The sequence below is a fragment of the Epinephelus lanceolatus genome, chromosome 14 (genome assembly GCF_041903045.1).
Source record: "Epinephelus lanceolatus isolate andai-2023 chromosome 14, ASM4190304v1, whole genome shotgun sequence".
NCBI lineage: Eukaryota > Metazoa > Chordata > Actinopteri > Perciformes > Serranidae > Epinephelus > Epinephelus lanceolatus.
Genome location: NC_135747.1, coordinates 7,319,479 through 7,330,360, shown reverse-complemented (window position 1 = coordinate 7,330,360; position 10,882 = coordinate 7,319,479). Strand labels below are relative to the sequence as shown.

The window sequence follows — 10,882 nt, the reverse complement described above, 5'->3', positions numbered from 1 at the left end:
CAAAAACTGCAGTTCATTGAATCGCCACTTAAATGCCAAACCCCAGGCTTCAAAACGGGAGAATCTGTCTTGGACTTATAAAGTCACTGTGAAACTGGGGAAGAGATTTTGAAACTTAAATAAAGGCAGAGTCCACCAAGTAATAGGTTTCATGTTATTATACTAAATCACAGTCTCACTCGAACCTTGTCATATGTTGACGCTTGGTCATGGACTTTCCAGGTCGACATATGATGTGCAAGGCAGCCTGGGTGCATTGGTTGTTGAAATTCTGGGTCAAGGTGTTTTCACAGAAAGTGTAGAGTTTGTGTTCAGACTCCTTTAAAATAAATGCACTACGTCGGTACAACGCTGCAAATTTTATGTATTTTTTTCTTCAACAACAAATGCACTTGGTTACATTTAGCTAACACATGCACATGGTTATGTTTAGGCAGCAAAAGCACGTGGTTGGTTTTAGGAAAAAAAGAACAGGTGTTGGCTCTACCATCATATGGGACACCGGCCTCCCAGGTGAAAGTCAGTGGTTGTTGGACCCACCCACCCTACTCGAACTTTACGCCCCATTAACTTATGTTGTTGTCTGGCCACATTTCCCCCTGATGCCACAGCTTTTTTTCATTTGTGTCTAATGCTGGAGGTCACTGCCCAAGAGCCTGTATTCTCCTATATTCATGACTTTGGAATGAGACCAGGTTGTATACTTTTGTATAGCTCTGTTGTACTTTGTGACTTTGAGTCTGTTCAGAAGGTAACACAGCAGTCATTATTTATCTAGACACAGTTAAAGGACTATTTTTAACAAGTTGTGAATCAACTTTACAAACTGTATACTACAACAATGTTTTCTCTGACTGGTAATATTACATCCAACCCCCATTTTATTTGAAGAATAGCAACTTTTGCCATCATACAGAAGATCTAGAGTCCCACAGGCTCGACTGAACAAGATGAGTAACTATTTTGTTTCTCAGTCTGCCAACCTATTAAATCAGAGTATGGCTTCTACATATTCTCAGTGTACCTGCGTCAAAACAGTGAATGTAATAAGGAATGATTAAAAATGGTTGCACTTTGTCTAATGTGCTATGTCGTTTTGGTAGCATGGTTTTGTTGTTTGGTTTAATGATTTGTATTTTTGTATTCATGTGTAGTTGTGTGGTGGCACAGTGATACAGTGGTTAGCATTGTTTCCTCACAGCTAGAGGGTTCCTGGTTCGAACTCAGGGTGGGGGAGCTGTTCTGTGCAGAATTTGCACGTTCTCCCTGCATCAACATGGCTTTTCTCCATGTCCTCCCACAGTCCAAAGTCAGGCAGGTTCAGTTAACTGGTCGTACAGTAGGTGAAACAGTGTACATCCTGTACATCCTGGGATATGAGACGAATTTTTTGTTGATTTGACATAAACATAAACTCCTACTTTATGTAATGTTTACATGCTTTTCACACTAAATGTGCTTTCTGCCTTTATTTAAATAGCACATTTCTCACCATAACAAACAAACTCATTTCAATCAAGAAGTTGAGTGTGATTAAAATGAATTCTTCATGGATTCTTTAACAGCAGATAGCAATGTAAGAAATGTGTCCATGTACAGAAGCTCGACAAACATGAAGCCTCTACATGCAGCAAGGGTTGTCATCAGTTGCATTGCGTTATGCAATCTGCCCACATGGAATAAAAGCTTTTATTTCACTAAGAAGAAAAGCTTAATTCCTGCGCCAGGCAGCAACTGTCCCTCCGTGTCTGATGATTTAGGATTTATGAGAAAAAACATATTTTTGGGAGGTGGATTATAAACCTTTATATTTAGCGTCCGGCAGCCACATTGTTCATAATCTGTTATGTTATATCTGGGTTAGTGAGGGCTAACTTGGCCGGAGCGTTACCGTCGGATGAATGAACAGCCCGCTTGCACTCACAGCTGGCGCACCAGCACAGCAAGTCTTTACGCGCAAGGCATCATTGGCTGAGAACCCAAGCGTGTCACAGGGAACACAGCGAACCAGTAAACAGCTTTAAACGAACCAGTAAACTAGTTTCAGTGGCTCCCTTGTCTCGGCCAGTTTGGTCTCTGTCATCACTCTCAGCAGCAGTTTGTCGACTGATTGTCTTTTTCTTTCCCGACTGGAGCTATCCGCGGTGCTGAAACATGAACCAAAGCGCGGGAGCAGCTCAGCACAGCCGGCGGTATTCAAGTGAAGATAAGGTAAGAACGATGCTGGCTGTCGCTGCCCACTGCATCAGATGTCATCTGGATTGTGTCTCATTTGCTACCTCATAGTATCAGTTGCATGAGTGGAGCTGTTTGTATGATTGAGGCTTAACTTTCAAAAGTGCAGTGCAAAGTCTGGTGTTTATGTGATTCAAAACTAGCAGAGGAAGAATAAAGTTGGCAGCCGCTCAGAGAAGTTGCAAGGAGGAAAACTAAAACACGTGGAGGAAGCTGTGAGTGATACGAATGACAGAAAAACTCTATATCTCCCTCTCTCTCTTTCTGTGTGTGTGTGTGTGTGTGTGTGTGTGTGTGATACTTAAGGACAGAGTGTCAACATCGGAACTGTTGTTGTGTTGCTTTGGCGCAGGCAAGATGTTAGATTAATGATTTAACAGGCAGGCAGGACAGACGATGTTCAGTTGGAGGACGGTCCCTCTCGAGTGCATCCACTTGATTTAATGATTTATGGGATTTTGAACACAGCGGACAAATATGGAAGGGCAAATATTAACATTTAATACAGAACCTTGATATTGAATGAGATGAAATAGACGTTGCTGAACTAAAGATGTTTCAGTGTTGAAAAGACCTTTAGTTGCAGGGTCAGGACTGAAAGGGGTCCCTTGAACTCTGACCTCAAGATATCTGAATAAAAACATGGGTCTCCCCTAAACTTGAGGAAACGTGCTCCCAGTAAATGCTTTTTTCTTCCCTTAGTATCAGTGTACTAATTCAAATTTCAAATTAAAGCATCCCCTGAATCTGAATCCCCTAACACGTGTTTATACAGATACATAGCACATTAAAACAAGATTGTTGTTGAACGTTAAATGTTAACTGTACCAGTATTCAGGAGGAAGAATGAGTTGTCCACTAATTGGAGTATCGGCCAATCGAGCCCCAGCTTCTCCAGTCTGAATGTCAAAGTATCCTTGGCCAAGATACTGAACCCCAAATTGCTCCAGGTGATTATAGGTGGATGAGTGTGTGTAAGCTTAATAGCAGGTGACACCATAAATGGTAGCCTCGGCCACCAGTGTATGAATCTGCCTGTGAATGGGTGAATGCGACATGTAGTGTTAAAGTGCTTTTAGTGGTTGGAAGACTAGAAAGGTGCTATACAAATGCATGTCCATTTATCATTTACATCAGATAGTTAGTAATATTAACTATAAAAGAGGAAGTATGTGATTCCTTAACTCTCATAGTGACATAGTTTTCAGCTAGCCTATATAAACAGCGTAATCAAATCCTAAAATTCTGTCATGGCTTTAAGTTTCAGTGCCCTATGAAAAACTTATGGCTGCACCACTGATTGTTGGAGGAGTAGAAATCATTTTATGAGCAGCAAAGTTTGGCCTGTGGGTGGCTCTACATTGTTCATAACATCACAAGAGTTTGATTGTTATCTCAGACTCAGCACAATTTTGAGCTTAACTTTTGTCAGTCAGTCAGTTGGTCTGTCTAAGTTGTGTCAGCATGAACTCAACGTCAACTCAACTTTTTTTTTTTTTTTTTTACTGTCTTTAAATACATAGAAAAATAAAAGCTATGTGGGATAGAGAGGGTCACAGACACCCTCCGGTACCAGCATCTATTGTATTAGATTACTGTGTAACTAAGAAAGAACTGTACAGAAAGAAGCATCTTTGTTATAAATGTTACACATTTTAAGGCAAGGCAAGTTTATTTGTATAGCACCTTTCAGCAACAAGGCAACTCCAAGTGCTCTACATAAGACATAAACCGTTATTAAGACAAGATATACAACAAACACAATGCAATAAAAAGGGCAGAGACACAAAGAATGAAATAAAATACAAGACAATATAAGATAAAATGGAATAAAAGTGAATATACAGAAGGAAAAAAAGTGCAGAGTGAGATATGAATACTCTCAAATCTGATTTCATAAAGGCAGTGGCAAACATAAAAGTTAAACCTTTATTTAAAAGAACTGAAAGGTGGAGCACATCTCAAGTTTCTTCCAGGTATATGATGTATTGAATTTGAGTGCTGCTTCTCTGTTTAGTTTTGACTTGTCCTGGGACAGTAAGCAGGCCTGTCTGAGACGATCTGAGAGGTGTGGGTGGTTCATAATGGAGCACAACATCTGAAATGCAGTGTGACGCTGAACCATTCAGTGCCTTGTAATACAACAGCAGCATCTTAACAGCAAGTCTTTGACACACATAAAGTCAGACCAAAGATCTGAGAGCTCTTTTAATGTTTCACCTTGCTAACTCAGCTGTAGCGTTCTGATTGAACTGTGACTATGAGAATAAAGAATAAATCCAATCGCCAGAAAATATTTTGGCAGTGTACATTTGTGCAGTTAACCAGATACTTTACATTTACATGCTATTATTTAGTGGATAAGTGGAAACTCTACATTGGAACAGCACTGTGGTTAACTTGTGCTTTGATGTAGGCAAAAAAACCCAAAACACTGGTTATGGTAAGGAAAGATCATGTTTTGGCCTGAAATACCGAGTTCTGGGACACAATCCATGCTGCAAAAGCAGTGGTATCTCAGTAAAGAGAAATGCTTTTCATGCCACTACCCCTGCTGGAAAAGGAGCAGCGGGTTGCTACAAAACACCCACGTTTGGTTCCTAAAAAGCTGCTGGAAAAACAGCAGTGGCTCACAAAATCACAACCGGTTTTGCTATTTGTTGGTTTCAGTGATCTGCAGCATCTCACCCGGGTGACACATGCAAATGTAACATATTAGTTTTCAAAAACATACAATGGCAACATTTTTACTGTCGAGGGGCCTGAAAGAATACATCAAAGTATGCAATGAGAAAATAAAAGCTGTACAATCTGAAGTATAGAGTGTGTCCACTACAAGTAAAAGGTGTGATAAAACCAGTAGGAATAGCAGTGAGCACTGTATTCACTTTCAGGTAAATGATGATAGAGTATGATAATAATCTTTGTCATTGTCCAGAGATGTCATGACTGTCCAGCAGTAAGACAGGAGCATGTAGCATGTTAGCATGGGTATTACCAATGACTTGGTATTAAAGGGCCAGTTTGTAAAATGGGTTGAAAACAGTGACATCAGTGGTCAAATTCTAGATTGCAGGGCTCACTCGCTCACCCCTCCCATCGGGTAAATGACGGTGGCCTCGCAGGGACAAAAAGCCTTGCGCAGACACAAGTTTTTCAGGAGTAGGTCTATCTAGCGACGAGGTGAATATTTATTTAGAAATCAAAACCGTGTTACGATATTGTAATGAATCCCTCACGAGCAGGAGACCAGAGTAGCGTTCGGGAAAAAGGCCAGTTTATTTGAGCACTCCAAAAACTCCGGTAACACTCCAGGGGGTAAAAGACTCCGTCCCAAACTCTGACTCTTCTAGCGTAACACACACACTTCATACACACATACTCACTTACAGTACCTAGCGGGTACCCCCTCCCCTCTCTGCTCCATCAATCTCCAGCCTGCACACTGACTGACAGCGTAGCCGGTAAACAGAGCTCAGCTGTTTATTTAGCCTAGCAATATCTCCGGACTATAGTAGCTGCAATGGACGACTTTGAACGTGATTTTGAAGAGTTTCTTGTAGCAGACACAGACCCAGAGCCATACCTGTTTGAGCCGGAGCATACAGATGAGGAACTTCATGTGTTGGATGCTGAGCAGGTGAGAAGAGAGGCTGAATTCTCCGCTCCCATTTTGCTGCACAGAATGGGATTCGGTGCTGCCATCGTTGGGGAGATATATCATTAGCAGAGAGTGCATCACAAGGAGTGAAGTTGCGTCTTCTTTTCCTCGCAGATGACGGTTCGGGTTCATTCTCTCCTGTTGCGTGGTAAGTGTGGTCCATTCGCAAACTTTATAACTAAAAAAACTTTTCACTACTCTCTATTGACGAACTACTAACACTCTCTGCTGTTTCCTCCTCCTTCTTCCTTCCTCCCGCTGTCTTCGTTGGTTAATTTATACACGCGAAACGCGTTCTCTGGCTGGCTGGATTGTCCGCTCGATCTGCCTTACATACATGGCGGCGCAAGATGGCGACCTCTCTAAAGCAAGGCCCTTGCTATATATATATATATATATATATATACATATAAAAGCATAATTATAAGGCTACGAAAACCAAACGAATTTTATTTTATAGCGATTATACACTTATATAAACATATTAATGGGTAGAATATTCAGATTCAGATTCAGATCTGACAATAAACCATGCCAAATATTATACACTGGCCCTTTAACATATTGGCATTTAGTATGTGACATTTAGTTTTTTTCTTGGAGTTTGGTTAGCTTTAGAGGTTTCATGTCATGACCTGTGGACCAGTTTTTGGCATTTGATGGTAAGTCAGTGGATCAATGTCATCAGCACCCTCTATATGTTCTAAATATAATGGAAATCCATTGAATCCATGCTGAGAAGTCACTCTAGATGTGTTGGACTGACAGACTAATGGACCAATGGGCCAGCCAACTGACATTGCTATTTCTAGAGCCCAACTAATAGTGTGAAATGATAGCTTCTCTCTGAGGAACATAAATTAATTTCAATCACCTTGGCTATATGCTCCAGTCTGTGCGTGTCTCATTACACCCAGCATTCTGTAGCCATTAAAACCAGCTGCAGAAAATGGAAAATGAGGACAATTGTGACATTGCCCCCCGTGGGCTTTGAGAAGGAAATAAATGTGCATGCATTGCTGGGGGCTAGCCAGTTGTTCATTTTCATGCCTCCACCAGTCTATCCATTAAACTGTGGATCTGAGCGGTACAATTTTTCTTTTGAGACCAACAGTTTTTCTAATGACACATTCTGAACAGTCTGAATATTATAAACACAGTGTTAGACCTGTTAATGAGTTCCTTACTCTTTCACTGCCATCTGTTTGAAGAAGTCATTTTGTTTCAGAATTACCCTGCAAGATGTAGTTTCTCAACAAAAAAAAACTGATTTAGTGATATAATAAAATTTTCTGACAATCTTTTTCACCTTTGTTTGAATGTCAATTTAAAACTAACCTTTGATATTAAGAATTATTAGGACAAGATAATTTGTTTTGTAAAAAAGTTAAACAGTCTTACTTAGGAGATTTTTTTACCCTGGTTCTTTAAAAAACAATTAAAGATGGATACAGTAATAAGATACAGAATCGCATGGAACACAGAACCTGAATCAAGTCACAGATATTTTGTCAGTTTTATAGAAATAAAGAACTGATTTCAATCAATCAGACAATCCATCAATCAATGAATCAAGCAATCAGTTTTATCTGTCATATGAAATCATAAAAGATCCAGCGCCAGTGAAATGTAATGCCAGTTCCTTCAATTTGTGCATTAAAAAAAAGGTGTAATAATGAATATATGTGTATGATTGGGAGGATATGATATATTGCTGAACATATATGTTCATGGAAAGCACAGTGTTTTTAGTTACTAATTGTATGGAAAGGTGTTCATTTGATACACTTTCACTGAGTTCAGTTGCATCATGTTAAAGGAGAAGTCCGGTATTCTGCACTTTGAGCCCTATTCATGAAATAGAGTGGTTAAGACCAAAATAGTGATGATTGCTCATTTTTGGAGAATTTGGCATTCCCCTGCTTGGCTTAACACTGCTGCCTATGGCCATGTGTGAATCTGTCCTAAAACCACCCTAAACAAAGGGTGGTTTTAGGCAGCAGCTTTAAGCCAGGCAGGGGAAAGCCAAATTCTCCGAAAATGAGCAATCATCACTATTTTGGTCTTAACCACTCTATTTCATCATAAACAATCCAGAAATGGGGCTCAAAGTTCAAAATACCAAACTTCTCCTTTAAGAGTTGTTTCTAATATTCTGTCCCTCATGTCTGGAAAGACACAACACCTTGCAATGTAATGTAGTCCAGTACAACATTATGGATTATGGGTTCGGAGGAAAGCATGAAGGGGTGAGGACCAAGGCATTAGAAAATAAAAGGATGAGGATGAGGGATGAAGGGATGAGGGTCGAGAGTCGAATGGATGAGGGATGAAGGGTTGAGGGATGTAGGGATGAAAGGTAAATGAAAGGGATGCTTTGGTAAGGATCAAGGGATGAAAAGTGAGGAATGAAGGGATGAGGGTTGAGGGATGAAGGCTGGATTTCTGGGTAGCAGGCGAGCGCAATGATGGATGTGTTGGGTCGAAGGCAGGAACGCAGGAGGGATCCCGGGAGTGAGACTGAGTGGGGGAGTTGTCTCTTCGTGAGCTTGGCTTCGGATAGAGCCCCCACTGGTTCCTGTATGCAGAAAGGAGCAGAGAAAAAGGTGTAAGAGGCAAGATGGGATTGGGTGGGTGGGATGTGAGAAATGTGTTGAAGAGAAAGAGAATGCATCAGGTGTGCTTGCTTAAATACTTTTTGGCGGAAATGGGATGTGTTTGAGACGTGGTCTTTATTCCCGAACCTAGTTATAAAACTACATTTTAATTTACACATTTATGGCAATGTAAAAAAAAAATTGGAAAATATTGTTTTTGGATTTTAAAGCAGCTGTGCGGTATTGATTATAGTGCCCCCTCTTGCTGAAGCGGTATGACACCCACAGCCTGGTGTCGTAATATTCCGACTGCAGCCGGCATTCGGCTTCATTTGTAAAATCTTGACTGCAACCGGCAATTACTGCATGCATTTGTTTTGGAGAGCGAGAGGAAAATCATAAATGTTCTGGTGTAGCTCTGAATTTCTTATAAACTGAGGACAACTGCCTGCTGTGTATTTGTGTTCATGGTCACAGTCACAGATAATTTTGTGGCGTTTGTTGTAACATTACTAGACAAAAGCGGTTCACATCAGCTAACGTTACATTTAGCTTGCTTATAACTTCCATGTCGTCATATATTGAAGTGAAACAACGTCTAACAAGTTGCGGTATATTCTCTAAATAAAAACAAAAATTACATACCTGTCGATTAGGAAAAGGGCCAACTCGGGATCAGTTTTAAAACCTTTCAATTCTCTCAGCTCTCTCTACTTGGTGAATGCCCGACCGAGGTTTACACAAGCCCTATCACTGTCCCGTTTAGCCTTCTTCTGTTCTTTTTCTTTTAGATGGTGCTCCTTCGTTATCCGCCATGACATCGAAAGTACAACCAAGTCCTTATAGATACATCTGGTAAAACTGTTATGTGTTCAGCAATGCCCGTTGCGTACCGGTTACTGGAAGAACACTCTCTGTAAACGCGGCTCTTCTTCTTCTCTCAATTATCAGAAACAACTTCCAGGTGCATACCACCACCTACTGTACAAGAGTGTGCAATGTTTCCAAAATCATTCACTACTCCCTACTACACGTCATTTAGCCTGTTTCTTAAATCCTACTCGTAAACACGGCTCCTTTGGTTTAATGGCTGCAGGCCGCTGCGGGCGGGCAGACTTACTTCCGCCTCCGGGTGCCGTATTCTGGTTTGCTGACTTCCGCTGTGTCTGACGCAACCATATAGAGCCATAAATAGCCATATAGAGAAAGGCTTTTTTTGTCGCCTTTGGGTTCAATTAAATATGTGTATCTTCAAAGGGGGGGTGATACAAACTAGGGACAGTTTTATTAATGGTAAAAAGTTCCGCACAGCTGCTTTAAGAAATATTCTTGTTTATTTTCTTACTGAGCATTAGACTGGTTAACTTAGCTTATCATAAAGACATAGACAGAATCACAATATTTATTTACAATAACTTGCAGGTAGAAAACTATTGCGTAATGTACATTAAAATCAAATGGCAGTGAGCAAACGCAGCTTCAGTTAGTTGTTTTTTGGCCATCTAAAGAAAGGCCCACTAAAAAAAAATCTATATCAGTGTAAGCGTACACTATATTAAGAATGTTTTCACTCCATTACCTTGCTGTCAGACAGCCTTTTCTGATGGAAAACTAAAGCAGTTACATCATAACCACCAGACCCCATTGACAAAAACAGTACTTTTACCCTACTGTGGCCCTGATTAGTTTGTGTGTAAGGTTAAACTGAGCAAATATGTACACAAAGCGTGTACACTTAAGTTAATACAGTTTGCTGCATCCACAGTAGTACATCGCTTAGCTGCTGTGCTGGTAGATTTGGTTTATCAAAGACACAAGCTAGGTAATACAGTACATAAAATAAGCACAGCAAAAATGTACAGTACAGTCACAGTTACGGCAGAAAATGACAATGACAATGACAATAGAAATGAAGTTTGCCGATTTTACATATCTGTGCAATTGAAATCAGTTGCCAGTTGTCTACCCGAAAGCGTCTTTGTTGTTAACGTGATGCCATGGTGATTTGGTCTGTCTTGTTTAATTAATCATCACCATGAGGTTGCCAGGTGACCAGCAGATCCAAGAAAGTCATTACTCCAGATGAAGAGATAGTCCATAACCCTCTATAAAACCACAACTTGTCATGTTTATCTTCAGATTTCTTGTACAGATTACATAAATAAGATTAAATGTGTTAATTAGTGAGCATTAGAGATTTTTTTTACCTTTGGTGAGCTGTTTCCAGACAATATGCAAGCTAACTCTCGGCAAGAAAGTGAATATGCATATCTCCCACACTGTCATTCCATTAAGAAATTAGAATAAATGATAACCATACGTAAAGTTACTTATTTATAATAAACGTTACTATGGTTAGGTGTAGGAAGAAAAACATCATGAGGACATA

At 40.2% G+C, this 10,882-nt stretch overlaps 1 protein-coding gene across 1 annotated transcript in view; it reads left to right on the top strand.

The window, feature by feature from the left end:
• The first annotated feature begins 1,985 nt into the window (after positions 1-1,985).
• The window catches only part of LOC117251243 (inactive dipeptidyl peptidase 10-like), a 252,023-nt gene continuing 243,126 nt past the window's right edge, over positions 1,986-10,882 (top strand). The window contains exon 1 of the mRNA XM_033617351.2: positions 1,986-2,211. Within this exon, the coding sequence (XP_033473242.2) occupies positions 2,155-2,211 (57 nt within the window). The 5' untranslated portion in view covers positions 1,986-2,154. The remainder of the gene's footprint in view (positions 2,212-10,882) is intronic.